Genomic DNA, 19678 nt, shown 5'->3' with positions numbered 1-19678 from the left:
GTAATAAATAAAAATAAAGTGTAATTAAAAAAAAATTTAATATATTAAAATAAAAATTTCATAAACATAAATGTAATCAAAAATATATAAATAAATAAAATGTAATAAATATAATTATATTAGATCAAATAACATTTATGTAATTAATGTAATAAATATAAATGTAATAGAGAACATAACAAATGTAATAAATATAAATATAATAGATTAAAAAAAGTTGAAATGAAAAATGAAATAGATAACATAAATAAAAAAATATAATAAATATAAATGTAATAAACAAATTAATAAATAAAATGTAATGAATATAATTATATTAGATAAAATGAATACAAATAAAATGTATGTAATAAATAAAAATATAAATAAAATATAAATAAAATGTAATACATATAAATGTAATAGATTAAAAAAAAAAATACTAAGATGTAATAAATAAAAATAAAGTGTTATAAAAAATAAATGTAATATATTAAAATAAAATAAAATTGTAATAAATATAAATGTAATAAAAAATATATAAATAAAATGAAATGAATATATTTATATTAGATAAAATAAATAAAAATGAAATGTATGTAATAAATAAAAATATAAATAAAATTTAATACATATAAATGCAATAGATTAAAAAAATATATATAAATATAAATGTAATAAATAAAAATAAAGTGTAATAAAAATCCATGTAATATATTAAAATAAAATAAATATAAATGTAATAAAAAATATATAAACAAATAAAATGTAATGAATATAATTATATTAGATAAAATAAAAATAAAATGTATGTAATTAATGTAACAAATATAAATGTAATAGAGAACATAAAAAATGTAATAAATATTAATATAATAGATTAAAAAAAGTATTGTGTTAATGTTGTTTTCATATAAAATAATAAAAAGGATTTTATTTGAAAAATTTATATATATATATATATATATATATATATATATATATATATATATATATATATATATATATATATATATATATATATATATAAATAAATGTAATAGAGAACATAAAAAAATTAACAAATATAATAGATTAAAAACAGTAAAACAATATAAATTAAATAGATAACATAAATAAAAAAATATATTAAATGTAAGAAATAAAATAAATCAAAATAAAATTTAATCAATTTAAATGCAATTGATAAAATAAATAAAAATACAATTTAATAAAAAAAAATCTAAATAAAATGTGATTAATACAATTTAAGCGAACAAATGACATCCATTAATATTTAACCCTTACCATATTTTGCATCCATTTTCCAGATCAGAATGCTGGACACGGTGAGCAGCCAGTACGATTCCTTCCTCTTCTGGAAGCTTCCCATCCCGGCCTTAGACCTGTCTGAGCTTGAGTGCCTCGGTTTGGAGGACGTCGGCAAAAGCGCCAGGGACCAGCCGCAGAAGGTGGAAGACCCCATGGCCCAGTACAGCGCCTTCAACTTTTGGCGGGAGCCCATCGCCAACATCGACGCCTTTGAATTTGACTTTATGTAAAAAAAAAGAAAAAAAAAAGTTCCAATCAAGCCTTTGCTGCGATCTACCTGCCTTTCATACGCCGACCGCTAGCAAATCATATTTATTTATTGGTTGATCCATTTATTTATTTATTTATTTATTGGTTTATTTATTGATTTTAAGGCCCTGGCGGTTTTATGATGAATGTGTTTATTTGAAAAAGGGAAAGCCTTTAAAGTTTAAAGCACTTATTTGATTTGACGTGTTTGCTCGTAGCCAAAAAAAAAAAAAAAAAAAGTAAATATTGCATTGGCTGACCTCACTCTATTCAAAAACCTAAATCCACCTAAAACCTGTGATTTTGGTTACGGGGTGGATGCTGAAGAACTGCCCAGATGGCTTTTCACCTGTCAAAGTTTCTTTACTCACAGTCTGCAGCATTAGAAGTGAGACTGCTTTTTATGTCTCAATGGTGAACTTCATAGGGAGATAAAAAGCAGGTAGATGGTTCTGCTCACTCATACCTGGAATATGAGGTTTAGGAGGACTACTGGGGTTAGCAGGATTTTTTAACAACCCAACAGTAAAGGGGCATTTGTAATAAATGTAAGATAATGGCAGCCAATGGAGCGAGTAAGGGTTAGAACCTCTGTCATGATTTAAATGCTATCTGAGGAGATTTGTCTTCACTTCCTGTTCAAGAAAATAAAAAGCCAGTGAGCATGGAAGCTTTGGAATTCAGACACAGATGGCAATACAAAGTTGATGGATGTTCTAACCCTTTCACTTTGGCTGGGGTTGGCCTTTAAGGGGAGGTCACATTACAAGTTTGGGATCTCACAGAAGCCATTGGGTCTTCATCCACCTCCACCATCTGGTCACCGGACACAATTTGCACTGCCACAAATAAAATGTCTTGTCTCTGACTGCAACTTTGTTTTCTGGTTTGATATTTTTTGGTGTGGTTGGGGTGGTGGGGTGGTAGGGTGGTGGGGGTGGGTGGTGTGGCTGGGGTAGCGGTGGGGAGGGTTGGTGGTGTGGTGCTGGTGTGGTTGGAGGGGTGGTGGTGGTAAGTGGTGTGGTTGGGTGGTGGTGGTGGTTAGTGTGGTGGTGATGAGTAGTGTGGTTGGGGTGGTGGTGGCTGGTGGGTGGTGTGGTGGGTTGGTGGTGGTGTGGTTGGGGTGGTGGTGGGGTGTGTTGATGGTGATGAGTGGTGTGGTGGTGATGTGGTTGGGATGGTGGTGGAGTGGGTTGGTGGTGGTAACTGCTGTGGTAGGGTGATGGTGTGGTTGGGGTGGTGGGGGTAGTGGTGGGGAGGGTTGGTGGTGTGCTGCTGGTGTGGTTGGTGGTGGTAAGTGGTGTGGTTGGGGGGTGGTGGTGTGGTTGGGGGGTGGTGGTGGGGTGGGTGGTGTGGTTGGGGTGGTGGTGGGATGAGGTAGTGGTGGTTGGTGTGGTGGTGGGGTGGTTGGGGTGGTTGATGATGGTGGGTGAGGTGGTGTGGTTGAGTGGTGTGGTGGGATGGCAGTGGTGCGTGATGTGGTGGTGGGGTGGATTGGTGGTGTGGTTGGGATGGTGGTGGGGAGGGTTGGGGGTTGTGGAGGGGTGGGTAGGTGGTGTGGTTGGGTTGGTGGGTGATGTGGTGGGGTAAGTTGGTTGTGGGTGGTTTGATTGCAACGGTGGTAGGGAGGGCTGGTTGGGGGTGGGAGGTGATGGTAGTGTGGTTGGGGTGGTGGTGGGGTGGGTTGGGGGTGGTGGTGGGATGAGGTGGTGGTGGTTGGTGTGGTGGTGGGGTGGGTTGGTGGTGGTGTGGTTGGGGTGGGGGTGGTTGATGATGGTGGGTGAGGTGGTGTGGTTGAGTTGTGTGGTGGGATGGCAGTGGTGCGTGATGTGGTACTGGGGTGGATTGGTGGTGTGCTTGGGATGGTGGTGGAGAGGGTTGGGGGTTGTGGAGGGGTGGGTAGGTGGTGTTGTTGGTGGGTGATGTGGTGGGGTGGGTTGGTTGTGGGTGGTTTGATTGCAATGGTGGTAGGGAGGGCTGGTTGTGTGGTTGGGGTGGTGGTGGGGTGGGTTGGAGGTGATGGATTGGTGGTGTGGTTGGAGTAGTGGTGTGGTGGGTTGGTGGTGTGGCTGGGGTAGATGTGGGGTGGGTTGGTGCATGTGAGTGGTGTAGTAGAGTGGTGTGGGTGGGGGGTGGGTTGGTGGTGTGGTTGGAGTGGTGGTGGAGTGGGTTGGTGGTGGGGGGGTTGGTGAATGTGAGTGGTGTGGTAGGGTGGTGGGCAGTGGTGTGGTGGGGGTTTGGGTGGGTTGGGTTGGTGGGGGTGGTGATGGGTTGATGTTTTATTTAACCTCTTCTGGACTGCATGCAATGTATGGTGGACGGTCAGCCCATACAGGCACAACGATGTGCCCAAATGTTGCTGGTATCTTCTGGGTTTAAGGCACCCAAGTGTGCCGATACCCGATGTGATTAGACACGGCGGGATTTCGTCAGCACATCCCTGCCAATAATTCATGGCCGGGACTTTCTGATCAGCTGTGTCCAATCAATTTGTGTCCAATTGACAAACAACACAGAGCTCTGTACAGAGGGAGAGATCTCTGTGATTCTTCTCCCTGCGAAGCACACATTACACACATTTAACCCTTTGATCGCCCCTAACCCCTTCCCAACCAGTGCCATTAGCACTGATCACTGTATTAGTGTCACTGGTGATGTCAGTCTCAGTTCCCACACAGCATCAGTTAGTGCCAGATTGCCAGTCGCCCTATCACCGTTCCATTAGTCGCTGATCACCGTCATTAGTAGTAAAAAAAAAAATTCCAGTATATACTGTATACCATAGTTTGTAGAAACTATAACTTTCACACAAACCAATCAATATACACTTATTGGGATTTATTTTTTACCAACGCCATATAGCCTAAATTTCTGAAGGAATTCATTTTTTTGTTTTTTTTATTGGTTATGTTTTATATAAGAAAGTATAAAATATTATTTTGTTTTTCAAAACTTTTTGGTCTATTTTCACTTATATAACAATAATAAAGAAAAACAGTGGTAATCAAATACCACCACCTGTATGATCCCCATTGTGATGGTATATGAACAGCAACTGCTCCACCTGCTGGTAAAAAACAGTTACATATATATATATACACACATGCATACATACATACATACATACACATATATATGTATATACACACACATACACAAAAAACGAACCATAACTTTATGACCACCTACCTAATATTGAGTAGGTCCCTCTTCTGCCGCCAAAGCAGTCCTGACCCGTCCAAGCATGGACTCCACTAGACCTCTGAAGGTACTCTGTTGTATCTGGCACCAAGCCATCAGCAGTAGATCCTCTAAGTCCTGTAAGTTGTGAGGTGGGGGCCTCCATGGATCAGACTTGTTTTTCCAGCAAATCCCACAGATGCTCAACTAGATTGAGATCTGGGAGAATCTGCAGGCCAAGTCAACACCTGAAACTTTTAATTGTGTTCCTCAAAACATTCTTGGACCATTTTTGCAGTGTGACAGGGCACATCAGCCTGCTGAAAGAGGCCACCACCATCAGGGGATACAGTTTCCATGAAGGTATGTACTTGGTCGCCAACCATATTTAGGTAGGTGGTACTTGTCCAGTAACATCCACATAAATGGCAGGACCCAAGGTTTACCAGCACAAACATTTCCCAAAGCATCACGCTGCCTCCACAGGTTTGTCTTCTTCTCATACTCCATCCTGGTGCCACCTCTTCTACAGGTAAGTGACGCACACATACCCGACCATCCACATGATGGAAAAGAAAACGTTATTCATCTGACCAGACCACCTTCTTCCGTTGCTCCGTGGTCCAGACATGGTGGTCACGTCCCCTGTAGACATGGGTCAGCATGGACACCCCCAAGTAGTCTGCAATCTGTGATGCCCTGTGTCTTCCGACACCTTTCTACTGGAACCCGCATTCACTTTTTCAGCAATTTGAGCTCCAGTGGCTCTTCTATTGGATCAGAGTTTTGATTTTTCTGAAGTTGGGCATTAAAGAGGACCTGTCAGAGCTGAAGCCTCCAAAGAATGGAAAGTAGTAGCAGTCATGGGGGAGAGAAGGGGGGGATGTCCTGAGATAGATACCACAAGCTCAGCCCTCGGTGGAGAACCATGCAACTATTTCAGGGGGTCGAGTTCATCTCTAAAAAAATATGTTTCTGATAAAAAGTTAATTTTAAAAATTCCATAATTCACAATAACCGGGTTCATAAATTTAAGTCTTTAAAAAGAAACAAGAGTTTTTTTATGTGATTGAAGCCAAGCAGCTTAAAAAGAACTATGATCAGGGTGTGGACATCTAAGTTAAAACTTAAAAAAGTTTCAGAATGACCACTGACCTTAGTAGTTGCAGGTACTGTGGGGTAACTCATCATCAAAGTTCACAGCAGAAGGTAGAGTTCATTTCAGCAGCTCAGCTCCCTCTCCCAGCTGTATCTCAGCAACTTAGCTCCTCCTACTCGCTTTTCCCAGCAGTGTCTCAGCAGCTCAGCTCCTTCCTCTCTTCTCCCAGCAGTGACTCAGTAGCTCAGATCATCTCTCTTTCCACCCAACAGTTTCTCAGCAGCTCAGCTCCTCCTACTCTCTCCTCCCCAGCAGTGTCTCTGCAGCTCAGCTCCTCCTACTCTCTCCTTCCAGCAGTGTCTCTGCAGCTCAGCTCCTCCTACTCTCTCCTCCCAGCAGTGTCTCTGGAGCTCAGCTCCTCCTACTCTCCCCTCCCAGCAGTGTCTCAGCAGCTCAGCTCCTCCCTCTCTCCTCCCAGCAGTGACTCATCAGCTCAGCTCCTCCTACTCTCTCCTCACTAAAGTCTCCTCCAAACAGTGTCTCTGCAGCTCAGCTCCTCCTACGCTCTCCTCCCAGCAGTGTCTCAGAAGCTTAGATTCTCCTACTCTCTTCTGCCAGCAGTGTCTCAGCAGCTCAGCTCCTCCCTCTCTCCTCCCAGCAGTGTCTCAGAAGCTTAGATTCTCCTACTCTCTTCTGCCAGCAGTGTCTCAGCAGCTCAGCTCCTCCCTCTCTCATCCAGCAGTGTCTCAGCAGCTCAGCTCCTCCTACTCTCTCCTCCAAACAGTGTTTCTGCTGCTCCGCTCCTCCTACTCTCCTCTTGTAGCTGTGTCTCAGCAGTTCAGCTCCTTCTATTCTCTCCTCCCAGCAGTGCCCCAGCAACTCAACTCCTCCCTCTCTCCTCCCAGCAGTGATTCAGCAGCTTAGCCTTTTCCTCTCTCCTCCCAGCAGTGTCTCAGAAGCTCAGCTCCTCCTATTCTCTCCTCCCAGCAGTGACTCAGAAGCTCAGCTCCTCCTATTCTCTCCTCCCAGCAGTGACTCAGCAGCTCAGATCCTCTTACTTTCTTCTCCCAGCAGCTCCACTCCTCCTACTTTATTCTCCCAGTAGCTCATCCTACTATCTTCTCCCAGTAGCTCCTCCTACTTTATCCTACCAGAATTGTCTCTGCAGTTCAGCTCCTTTTACTTTCTACTCCCAGCAGCTCCACTCCTCCTACTTTATTCTCCCAGTAGCTCCTCCTACTATATTCTCCTAGTAGCTCCTCCTGCTCTCTCCTCCCAGCAGTGTCTCAGAAGTGCAGCTCCTCCTACTCTTTCCTCCCAGCAGTGACACAGCAGCTCAGATCCTCTTACTTTATTCTCCCAGCAGCTCCACTCTTCCTACTTTCTTCTCTCAGTAGCTCCACCTACTATTGTCTCCCAGCAGCTCCTGCTACTTCCTTCTCCCAGTAGCTCCTGCTACTATCTTCTCCTACTTTCTCCTCCCAGCAGCTCCTCCTACTCTATCCTCCCAGCAGTGACTCAGCTCCTCCTACATTTCTATCCCAGTAGCTCCTCCTACTATCTTCTCCCAGTAGCTCCTCCCAGCAGTGTCTCAGAAGTGCAGCTCCTCCCACTCTTTCCTCCCAGCATTGAGACAGCAGCTCAGCTCCTCTTACTTTATTCTCCCAGCAGCTCCACTCCTCCTACTTCCTTCTCTCAGTAGCTCCTCCTACTATTGTCTCTCAGCAGCTCCTCCTACTTTCTCCTCCCAGCAGCTACTCCCACGCTCTCCTCACAGCAGTGACTCAGCAGCTCAACTCCTCTCTTACTCAACAGTGACTCAGCTCCTTTTACTTTCTTCTCCCAGTAGCCCCTCCCACTCTCTCCTCCCAGCAGTTTCTCAGAAGAGCAGCTCCTCCCACTCTTTCCTCCCAGCAGTGACACAGCAGCTCAGCTCCTCTTACTTTATTCTCCCAGCAGCTCCACTCCTCCTACTTTTCTTCTCTCAGTAGCTCCTCCTACTTCCTTCTCCCAGTAGCTCCTCCTAGTATCTTCTCCTAGTAGCTTCTCCTCCCAGCAGTTCAACTCCTCTCTTACCCCAGCAGCGACTCAGCTCCTCCTACTATTTTCTCCCAGTAGCTCCACCTACTATCTTCTCCTACTTTTTGCTCCCAGCAGCTCAACTCCTCTCTTACCCCAGCAGTGACTCAGCTCCTCCTACTTTTTTCTCCCAGCATTGACACAGCAGCTCAGCTCCTCCTACTTCCTTCTCCCAGTAGCTCCTCCCACTCTCTCCTCCCAGCAGCTCAGCTCCTCTTACTTTCTTCTCCCAGCTGCTCCACTCCTCCTACTTTATTCTCACAGTAGCTCCTTCTACTCTCTTCTCCTAGTAGCTCCTCCTGCTCTCTCCTCCCAACTGTGACTCAGCAGCTCAACTCCTCTTACTTTCTTCTCCCAGTAGCTCCTCTCACTCTCTCCTCCCAACAGTGTCTCAGAAGTGCAGCTGCTCCCACTCTTTCCTCCCAGCATTTACACAGCAGCTCAGCTCCTCTTACTTTATTCTCCTAGGAGCTCCATGCCTCCTACTTCCTTCTCTCAGTAGCTCCTCCTACTATTGTCTCCCAGCAGCTCCTCCTACTTTCTTCTCCCAGTAGCCCCTTCTACTATCTTCTCCTAGTAGCTCCTCCTACTTTCTCCTCCCAGCAGCTCCTCCTACTCTCTCCTCCTCCCAGCAGTGACTCAGCAGCTCAACTCCTCTCTTACCCCAGCAGTGACGCAACCCCTCCTACTTTTTTCTCGCAGTAGCTCCTCCTACTATCTTCTCCCAGTAGCTCCTCCCACTCTCTCCTCCAAGCAGTGTCTCATAAGTGCAGCTCCTCCCACTCTTTCCTCCCAGCAGTGACACAGCAGCTCAGCTCCTCTTAAAGCGGGAGTCCGCCGGGACTCCGCGTTTTTTTTTTTTTTTTAAAAGCCAGCAGCTACAAATACTGCAGCTGCTGACTTTTAAAATAGTGACACTTACCCGCCCAGCGTGCCCGCGATGTCGGCACCCGAAGCCGATCTGTAGATCGTTTCTCGGGTGCTGCCGCCGCCATCTTGGGTATGGGAATCAGGAAATGGAGCCTTTCGGCTTTATTTCCCAGTTTCCTACTGCGCATGCGCGAGTTGCGCTGCGCAATAAGGACGGTCCCCGCTGCCTCTGGGATCTGTGTGTTTTCCCAGCAGGCAGCAGGGCACTTGCGGAAATGGGTGGACACTTGCGGAAAGGGGCGTAATCTACGCCCCTTTCCGCAGAGAGCTATCCCGGAAGTGGGTGCAGTTACCTGGATTATCCAGGTAACTGCACCCCCCTCCCCCTGAAAGGTGCCAATTGTGGCGCGCCGGAGGGGGGGGAGGAATCCGATGAGCGGAAGGTCCATTTTAGGGTGGACCTCCGCTTTAATGTATTCTCCCAGCAGCTCGACTCCTCCTACTTTCTTCTCTCAGTAGCTCCTCCTACTTCCTTCTCCCAGTAGCCCCTCCTACTATCTTCTCCTAGTAGCTCCTCCTACTTTTTCCTCCCAGCAGCTCCTCCTACTCTCTTACCCCAGCAGTGACTCAGCTCCTCCTACCTTTTTCTCCCAGCATTGACACAGCAGCTCAGCTCCTCCTACTTCCTTCTCCCAGTAGCTCCTCCCACTCTCTCCTCCCAGCAGTGTCTCAGCAGCTCAGTTGTGCTCTGTGCAGCACAAAGAGTTCCTTTTTTTCCCTGAATAATTTTCCATATTTTTCCTTCTTTGCTACATCTTAGTGATGCCGTCTCTTTGCAGCCACTTCCCGTCCACCTGCACCCCCCCCCCCCCCCCCCAAGTGATGGCTGTACTGCATTTCTTAGGGTGGGTTTCCTGTTGGTGACATCATTCCTGTGTAATGTGTGCTGAGATTAAGCTTCTGGTTCCCGTTGGAAACCTGTATGACAACACAATAGCACAATTGAGAGATGAGGACGGAGCGTTGTCACCCTGCAACAGGAAGTGTCTGAATGAGGCTGGGGATAAAGAAGGGGGTACATTCAAAAACATTCAGACTGACTTCCTGGATAATATAATATAGAATACAGCTTCTATAAAAATGTGTGAGTAGTCTCCTGTCCATGGAAATTGTGTAGTCTGAGCTCCGCCCCCTCCAGTCACATGACATTACATCGTATCCATGTTGTGTCTCTTCTCTCCCAGTGTCCGGGACGTAGAACGCAGGTGCGGGGTGACGTCATCTCCCCGGAAACGCTATGGAAGACGGACCGGTGAGTGCGCAGGCGCGCAGGACGCGTTATGTAGTCCCGGCCAAGTTCAACGTCATATCCTTCCGCACGCTGGGGACGCCCCCTCAGTCCTAGGACGGCCGCAGCGCGCCCCTCTTCCGCCGCGTACTCCTCCGCTGGTGCCGCCGCCATCTTGTCGTGGCCTACAGGCTGGATAAAGTAATTCGGCGGGAGAGAGAGCGGAGTGACCGAGAGAGACGACAACCGGCGGAAGATGTCGGATCGCGCCGGAGGGAGTGTGAGTCATGGCGGGGATATAGTCCGGGTATGAAGGGGAGAGGGTGTCATGTCTGTCCTCACACTTCACCCTCCGTCTACCTCATGTGTCCGGTGTGACCCCCTCCCCCACTCGCCACATTCACCCCTCTGCCCACACCTTTCTACCTTTATTTGTGCCCCCCCAACCAGTGTGCCCCCTTCACCCCCTCCCACCAGAGTGCCTCCTCCCCTAGTGTGCCCCGTGCCCCTTCACCCAGAGTGCCCCCTCCCCTAGAGTGCCCCCCCTAGTGTGCTCCTTCACCCAGAGAACCCCTTCACCCAGTGTGCCCCCTCCCCTAGTGTGCCCCTTCATCCAGAGTGCCCCCTCCCCTAGTGTGCCCCCCCCCCTCCCCTAGTGTGCCCCTTCCCCTCACCCTTCACCCAGTGTGCCCCCTCCCCCTTCACCCAGTGTGCCCCCTTCCCCCTCCTGAACCAAATCCTTCTTCAACCTTTCCTTCTACCCCTCCTCAACTGCACTTCTTCCTCCCCATACCCCCCCCCCCCCCCTTGTGGACTCTGTAGGCCTTTTCCCCGGGATGGGACTCTGTAGGGGCTTATTTTTGGGGGGAAACAGGGTGAGTGGGGTAAGCGTACAGACTGTGGTGGCAACAGATTTCTGCCATTGAGGAGGAGCAGGTCCTAAGGAATGGGAGGATCAACAGATACTATTTACAACCACTTTTAACATTAATCCCTGGCCTTCCTCCCTTGAAGGTCCTTGTATTTGGCACTTCCTGTTATAGGATGACAACACTCTGCCCTGCCTCCCAAACTGCACTCGCGTGTTGTCACCCTGCCGCAATGCATCGCAACCATGTGTGAGCCGGACCAGGGCAAAGCTGGTGTGTGTGTGTGTGTGTGTGTGTGTGTGTGTGTGTGTGTATATCTATCTATATCGAAGAGGATGGAGGAGATCAGCAGCACAGAGATGCTAAGAAAGTATAAAAAAACAGGGGGGGGGGAATCATTTTATAAAAATAGTGCATTTTTTTAACAATTTTAGCAAACTCGATTGTCGCCCAATTGGAGATCTGCTTTAAAGGGTTTTAAAAACAGTTGCAAATATTCCATCAAAGCCTCTATACACGTCGCTCTTGCACAAGACGAAGCGCGCGTGTGTGTGTACCAGTGTAGATGGTGGGGGCTCAATGAATCCACCAACACCAGGAATGTTTATTCTAACCACTTCCTCTTCCTGTCTACCCCTCCCCCTCCCCTCCCATCCTGCTCACTCCCACCCATTTTTGCCCTGCTTTCCTGTCCCCCCCCCCCCCCCCCCCCCCCATTACCAGCCATCCTGACAAATTCCATTTATTTTACTGTTAAAAAACAAAAAAAATTATTTTTCCAAATTTGTTTTTTTTTTCTTTCTTTTCTAACAGCAGGTAGCGCTGGACCTTGGAAAGAAGCTGCTGGAAGCCGCCCGCAATGGCGACGACGATGAGGTCCGCCAGCTGATGCAGAATGGAGCTCCGTTCACCACGGACTGGGTGGGTATGGAATTCTGCAACAGAGCAGAAGAATGTGGTTTTGGGGGTCTTTTGGGCAGTTCTTGTCTGATTTCAGCCATTAAAATGAAGTGTGAGTGTATTCTATAGAGAGGGGGCACACTGGGTGAAAGGGGGGGGGGGGGGGGTTGATTAGATAGGTGGGTATGTAGAGTTCAGGCCTTAACCACTTCAGCCATGGAAGGTTTTTAGCCCCCCCCCCCTTCATGACCATGCCATTTTTTGCGATACGACACTGGCGTTACTTTGACAGTTGCCCGGTCGTGCGATGTTGTGCCCAAACAAAACTGATATCCTCCCTTCTTCCTTCCCCCCCCCCCCCCCCTTCACAAATACAGCTTTGCTTTGGTGGTATTTGATCACCTCTGCGTGTTTGTGTTTTTTCTTTAAAATAAAATAAATAAAACGTAGCAGAATACATATTGACCTTAACTGATGAAGAAATTTAGATTTTTTTTTTTTTTTTACTGGGCATGTTTTATAGCAAAAAAAAAAATAAATAAAAAAAAAAAAAATATATATATATATATATATATATATATATATATATATATATATATATATATATATATATATATATATATATATATATATATTATAAAAAAATTATTTTTTTGCTATAAAACATGCCCAGTAAAAAAAAAAATCTAATTTCTTCATCAGTTAAGGTCAATATGTATTCTGCTACATGTTTTTCTTTTAAAAAAAAAAAAAAATCACATTAATATTGATTGGTTTGTGCAAAAGTTTTATAGCGTCTACAAATTACGGGATTTGTATTTATTTTTATTTACTAGTAATGGCGGCAATTCGCTTCTTCCCCCCTTTCCCTTTTTTTTTTTTTTTTTTTTTTTTTTTTTTTTTTCTTTTTGGGTTGTGGTGGACAGATCAAACATGCAACTGAATTTTGGGGACCGGTGACACTAATACTGTGATCGGCGCTAAAGAATAGAAAGAAAATGCACTTTCACTGTATAAATACAGTCCATGTGGAGGTGGGTAGGCAGCAGGAGAGCGGTGAGCCAACGTAAGCTGCACTGCCATCCTCCTACCACCAGAGGGTGTCCACTCCTTTTTTTTTTTCTCCCAGCGCCACTACTCTCTTCCCTCTGTTGTCACCATACCTATGGAGAAGAAGCCATGTGGGTCCAGGGGTGGCAGACTGCACCAACACCCCCACCCCCCCTTGGAGGCGACAGGCGGCGTTCACACAAGGGAGGTGACCGGCAGCACACACCACTCCAGCACCCTAAACTCCCAGCCCACCCGTGCTGGTCTGGAGGTGACAGACGGTGGGCACGTGCACCGGTTCCCAATTTCCTGAAACCGCCCCACCCCCCCCTGGTTCATGGAGGAGTTTTGCATTGCCAGTGCCGGGGAGGTTGGGCGACCGCTGATTTAGATAACATGTCATAGTCGGTATTGCCTGCGCTTGATGGATTCTGAACACTGACTTTTTCTTCCCCCCCCCCCCCCCCCCCCATTTTTTTTTTTTTTTATTTATTTTTTTTATTTTTTCTTCTCTTCCCACAGCTTGGAACATCGCCTCTGCACCTGGCGGCTCAGTACGGTCACCTATCCACCGTCAAGGTGCTGCTGCAGGCCGGTATCAGCAGGGACGCCCGGACTAAAGTAGACAGGACCCCACTTCACATAGCGGCGGCTGAGGGGCACGCGAACATTGTGGACGTGCTTATAAGGGTATAATGACACCCAGAGGGCAGAACTTGCATCAAATTCTGGTTTTTGCCCCCTTTTTTATTTTACTATTTTTTTTTTTTCCCCCCTGAAAAGCAGAGTTAACCGCCTTCTGTTCCCTCCTAGAATGGGGCCAGCATCAATGCTAAGGACATGCTGGAAATGACGTCGTTACATTGGGCCATGGAGCACAATCGGCAGGACGTGGCGGACCTGCTTATCAAGAACGGGGCGGACCTCTACGCTTACAGCAAATTCGGCAAAACTCCCTTTGATATTGCTCTGGAGAAAAATAACCCCGTGCTGCTCATCTTGCTACAGGTAGGTGGGGGTGTAATTGCCTGACGTTGCGCCTGCGGTCTAAGAATAAAAATGTGTCTGTGCTCGCACTGTACTGGGGGTGATTAGGGGTTATTATTTATTATTCGAAAAAGATATAGATATAGAGATATATATATATATATATATATATATATATATATATATATATGTATATATGTATATATGTGTGTGTATATTAAAAAAATTTTTTTGTATACACACACACTTTTATTAAAAATTATATACATTTTTAATAAAAAAAAGTGTATATATGTATGTGTGTGTGTGTGTGTGTATATATATATATATATATATATATAATTTTTTTTTTTTTTTTCAGTGATTGCTTGTTTCAGTGATTATCACTGTAACAAGCAATTGTTTGAACTGTCATGAATGGCTTTCATTCTTGACTCATTGTTTACTATTGTGGTGCTGTAATTGGGCAGCAGCTATCACATGGTACAGGGTGCTGTGATTGGTCACCAGTGATCACATGGTACCCGAGCCAATCGCAGATAAAACACAGTAGTAAACAGTGATGGATTTGATTCGTGGCTATGGTTTACGATATGACCTGATTACACATCGATCACACGGTACTGCTCACAGTGGTCCGATACTGAGCACCGGTATCCTCTGTGCTGTGTGAAGACGGCGGTTGCATTTTGTGCCTCTATGTGCCCCAGCACCGCGAGTTGACTTGGTGTCTGTCTTTTTTTTTTTGTTTCAAGTAGCCAACTTTTTATTTATTTTAAGTTGTGAACGTTAATCCATTTTGTTCACCCAGGAAGCAATGCAGGAACAGTCCCGTACTATGACATCAGACGGGGAAACAATCACCGTATCGTCACCACACTACATCTTCACATCGGGGGAAATTGACGCTTCCGGTACTGTATATAACCTCCTGGCAGCTGAAATGCTCATGTCATGTTTATGTCATCAGTGGGGTAAAGCTTGTTTCTGGGCAAAAAAAAATAAATGTGCTGTGGGACATCTAGTAGAAAGTTCTTTGTGTAATGACCGTATGAAGAGGTGTGTGTGTGTGTGTGTGTGTGTGTGTGTGTGTGTGTGTGTGTGTGTTTTTATGATCTGTAACCAACAGAGCAAGAAGTGTGGTGAAATCCAATGCTATCAATGAAGAGAGGGAAACATGACAGAGGTTCTAACCATTACCCACACACAGATGGCTGAATCTGCACATAGGTGCACCCAGTGCTACAATAACCTTTTTGCTGCAGCTGCCCCCCACACACACACACACACACACACACACACACACACACACACACACACACACACACACACCTCTATCTCGTATGTGATTATCCATCAATGCATTTTGATTTTTGCATACCCCTTCCCAAGAGCCAGCCTACTACTTGCTTCAGGGCTGAGGGGGGGGCCTCTGGAGAGGAGTGGTGAGGCCGGGTGCTGTGATGTTTTCAGGAAGTTCTGTTCAGAGCCCCCTCAGCCCCTCCTGGTGCAATTTTACAGTTGGACGAACTTCCTGGAACAGGAAGCCGTAATAGAAACTGTCAAGACCCATAGTCGCAAAGGAAGCATCCATTCTACTATTAACCACTTCAGCCCCCCAGAAGGTTTTACTTTTCTTTTTCTTTTTTTGCGGTGGACAGATCGGACACTTGACACATTTTTGGGTCTATTGACATCTATACAGCGATCAGAGCTATAAAATGCACTGATTACTGTGTAAATGACACTGGCAGGGAAGAGTTAACACTAGGGGGCGATCAAGGGGTTAAATGTGTGTTCTAACTGTATATGGGGATGGGACTGAGTAGGAGAGGAGACATTTCACTGTTCCTACATAGTAGGAACGAAGGACATGTCTCCTCTCCCTCTGCTAGCACAGGCATTTTGTGTGTTTTACACACACAAATTCCTGTCTTTGGCGCTCGTGCATGCGATCGGCGGCCACGCGCATCAGGTCCCCCGCTGCGCAGCGGGCTCTAATGCTAGTCCAGATTGCTGCACGTTATTGTGTGTTTTATTTTTATTTATTTTTTTTCTCAACTTTCTATCTACTGTATTAAATCTTCTGCCCTTGTTTTAACTTTGGTTAATAAAACTTTTTTTTTCTGCCAGTAAATAACTAACTTCAACAGTCCACTTCCTGTTTCTTGTCTGGTCATAAGCCTAGACCAGTGATGGAGAACCTTGGCACCCCAGATGTTTTGGAACTACATTTCCCATGGTACTCATGCACTCTGCAGTGTAGTTGAGCATCATGGGAAATGTAGTTCCAAAACATCTGGGGTGCCAAGGTTCACCATCCCTGGGCTAGGCTTATGAAATCATGCACAGCGCTCTCTCTCTCACTTTCGTGAGAGTTTGCCAGGAAGGGAGGGAAGGTGAGTCCATAAGAGGGCCAATGAGAGCTGGAGGGGTGCCTCTGTGTAAATCTAGGAAGTAAACAGGCAGCAGCTGTCCACAGTTAAAGTGCGTCTGCAGCCGGACTTGGTGGAGGGGATAGTTGGTACAGGTAGTTATAAAGGTCATTGCCTATTGGTCGAGAAACCCTGGTTGGGAAGGATAGTCTACATCAGTGGTCACCAAACCGAGGGCCGGTGTTCTGGCAGATAGTGTCCTGCCATCATATAGATATATTCCTACTCTATGTCCACTTGGATGGTGGGGCTAGAACCTGGACTCACGGCGCAGGCGCCGTTCATCTTCGGCTATTTTCGGAATCTGTGTTGCTGTGTACTGCGCATTACACAGCGGACACTATCTGATGGGGGACCTTATATGATGGGACACCGGATGTGGCCCTTTACGTGCCCCCCTTTTTTTTTTTTTTTTTTTTTTTTTTTTTGTCCCTTGGGTCACCACTCCACCAACAGCCACCAATGATGGGGGCACCATTCCCCCTACTGACACCATCTATGGGGCACTATTCCTTCCATTAAAACCAATGATGGGGCACTGACGCAGAGGCATTTTTTTTTTTTTTACTCCCATTGATCAGTCCAGCCCCCCCTAAAGCCTGAAGGACAGTAAACTGGCCCTTTGCTTGGAGAGTTTGTAGACCCCTGGTCTACATCATGCAGGCAGTAGTGCCATGGACATCTGAAGACGGACCCCCTCTTCATGTAAACAGAGCAAGACTTGGGAGTGGAGCGTCACATGACCAAGGCTTTGAGTGATTTTAAAAGGAGGTTTTTTTATATAAATAAAAAAAAAAAAATGTGTATGTGTGTGTATATATATATATATATATATATATATATATATATATAATATATATATATATATATATATATATATATATATATATATATATATATATATATTATTATATAAAAAATTTTTTTTTTTTTTTTTTTACCAAGCCAATTACAGAGCATATTGGGGGGGGTTGTTGTCCAAGAGATGGGCTTCAAGCCAAACCTTAATTTTTTATTTGATGGGTGGTCAGGGACCGTTGATTTTGTAAAGGGATTGTTGGGTTTTACTTTTATCTCCGCAGCCGGGGAAAAAAATAATTGTATGTGTTGTTCTCTCCTCCCCCCCCCCCAGGCTCTGTTGGCGAGTCGTCCGTCCAGCAGGTGATGGAAAACGGCCAGAGAGTCATAACCATAGTAACGGATGGCGTCCATTTGGAGGACCTCCACACCACAGACCACATCCGCCATCCGCTTCTAGTGACGATTCAGAATGGCGAACAAGGTATACCCCCCCCAATTGTATGACGTATGTGTGGTTAGTGTTGCCAACCTACCGGATCAGAATTTACTCACATGGCACCAAAAATTTACTGGCACAGCCAAGGTTTTACTGGCTGCTGGTTAAAAAAAAAAAAAGATAGAGGGCAACACTGATATGTGTAGACCTGGTCAGCCTGGTATTGAGAAATTACAAGCCCCTTTTTCTGGTGTAAATTGGTAAAAGCCTTCTCTCTGGATACAAAAAAATTAGAATAAAACTGAGAATTTTTCTGCTGCGACAAAGACTTCTGGGCTTGATCCACGGGCAGATATAACCACTTATACCAATGTGTGGGGGATGGGATATGTGCTCTACACTGCGGCTGTGCTGGGGGTGAAAGGGCATGGAGGGGAGATTAGCTACATTTTATTTATTCAAACCTGGAGGGGGGATATGATCACCTTGTAAAAATCCCAACTGGAAGCTTCTGCCTTCTTTCTTCTTCCTCCTCCTTCTTCCTCCTTCTTCTTCCTCCTTCTTCTTCCTCCTTCTTTCTCTCCTTCCTTCCTTCTCTCCTTCCTTCCTTCTCTCCTTCCTTCCTTCCTTCCTTCTCTCCTTCCTTCCTTCCTTCCTTCTCTCCTTCCTTCCTTCCCTCCTTCCTTCCTTCTCTCCTTCCTTCCTTCTCTCCTTCCTTCCTTCTCTCCTTCCTTCCTTCTCTCCTTCCTTCCTTCTCTCCTTCCTTCCTTCTCTCCTTCCTTCCTTCTCTCCTTCCTTCCTTCTCTCCTTCCTTCCTTCTCTCCTTCCTTCCTTCTCTCCTTCCTTCCTTCCTTCCTTCTCTCCTTCCTTCCTTCCTTCCTTCTCTCCTTCCCTCCTTCTCTCCTTCCCTCCTTCTCTCCTTCCCTCCTTCCTTCTCTAATTCCCTCCTTCCTTCTCTAATTCCCTCCTTCCTTCTCTAATTCCCTCCTTCCTTCTCTAATTCCCTCCTTCCTTCTCTAATTCCCTCCTTCCTTCTCTAATTCCCTCCTTCCTTCTCTAATTCCCTCCTTCCTTCTCTAATTCCCTCCTTCCTTCTCTAATTCCCTCCTTCCTTCTCTAATTCCCTCCTTCCTTCTCTCCTTCCCTCCTTCCTTCTCTCCTTCCCTCCTTCCTTCTCTCCTTCCCTCCTTCCTTCTCTCCTTCCCTCCTTCCTTCTCTCCTTCCCTCCTTCCTTCTCTCCTTCCCTCCTTCCTTCTCTCCTTCCCTCCTTCTCTAATTCCTTCCCTCCTTCTCTAATTCCTTCCCTCCTTCTCTAATTCCCTCCTTCCTTCTCTAATTCCCTCCTTCCTTCTCTAATTCCCTCCTTCCTTCTCTAATTCCCTCCTTCCTTCTCTAATTCCCTCCTTCCTTCTCTCATTCCCTCCTTCTTTTCTTCTTCCTTATAATTTTTGACCACTACGCACTTAAACCCCCTTCTAACGAGACCAATTTTCAGTTTTTGGTGCTCTCGCACTTTGACAATTCATGCAACACTGTACCCAAATGAAATTTTTGTCCTTTTTTTTTCACACAAATAGAGCTTTCTTTTGGTGGCATTTAAAGCGGGGTTCCACTGTCTACTAGCTTTATTTTTTTTTGGGGGGGGGGGGGGGGGAAATGTCATTGGTTATTCTATAAAAAAATTTCACTCACTAGTTCCATGTTTAGACTCTCCTGCTGCTGGTTTTCAGCACATATAAAAACTTAGAAAACGTGCTGATGGTTGTCATCTTGCCTGTGGGCATGTGAAGCCCACAGGCATCCTCTTCCGGGACACTGTGCTGCTGATGCACCAGCATGCACCGCCCGTTCAAGCGCCGATCTCGCGCATGCACATTTTATTAAAATTGGAGCGCCGACTAAAAACTCAGGTTGCCATCACAAGGCGGCGTCGTAGGAAGTCCCGCCCCGTTGTGATGGCAACTGAGATAATCGCGCGATAACTCGCGCCTTGGTGCTGCACAGACTCCTGGGAACAAGAAAGGAGGATCCCAGGAGACAGTGCGACACAGAGGAAATGTAGGCCTAGCCACTTCAACACCGCCCATATCCGCAGCAACACCCACCCATATCCGCAGCGACCCAGAACCCGGAAAATGGCCTGTA

At 45.7% G+C, this 19678-nt stretch overlaps 1 protein-coding gene across 1 annotated transcript in view; it reads left to right on the top strand.

Annotated features, from left to right (window-relative positions):
• Positions 1–10215: 10215 nt before the first annotated feature.
• GABPB2 (GA binding protein transcription factor subunit beta 2) overlaps positions 10216–19678 on the top strand; it is a 23824-nt gene continuing 14361 nt past the window's right edge. The window contains exons 1-6 of the mRNA XM_077463445.1: positions 10216–10335; positions 11738–11845; positions 13397–13564; positions 13688–13882; positions 14673–14775; positions 17429–17595. Coding sequence (XP_077319571.1) covers positions 10312–10335; positions 11738–11845; positions 13397–13564; positions 13688–13882; positions 14673–14775; positions 17429–17595 — 765 coding nt within the window. The 5' untranslated portion in view covers positions 10216–10311. The remainder of the gene's footprint in view (positions 10336–11737; positions 11846–13396; positions 13565–13687; positions 13883–14672; positions 14776–17428; positions 17596–19678) is intronic.

This window comes from Lithobates pipiens, unplaced genomic scaffold (genome assembly GCF_037356315.1).
Source record: "Lithobates pipiens isolate NorthernLeopardFrog02 unplaced genomic scaffold, aLitPip1_a1.2 Scaffold_30, whole genome shotgun sequence".
Lineage (NCBI taxonomy): Eukaryota > Metazoa > Chordata > Amphibia > Anura > Ranidae > Lithobates > Lithobates pipiens.
This window is presented reverse-complemented; position numbering and strand designations above follow the sequence as displayed.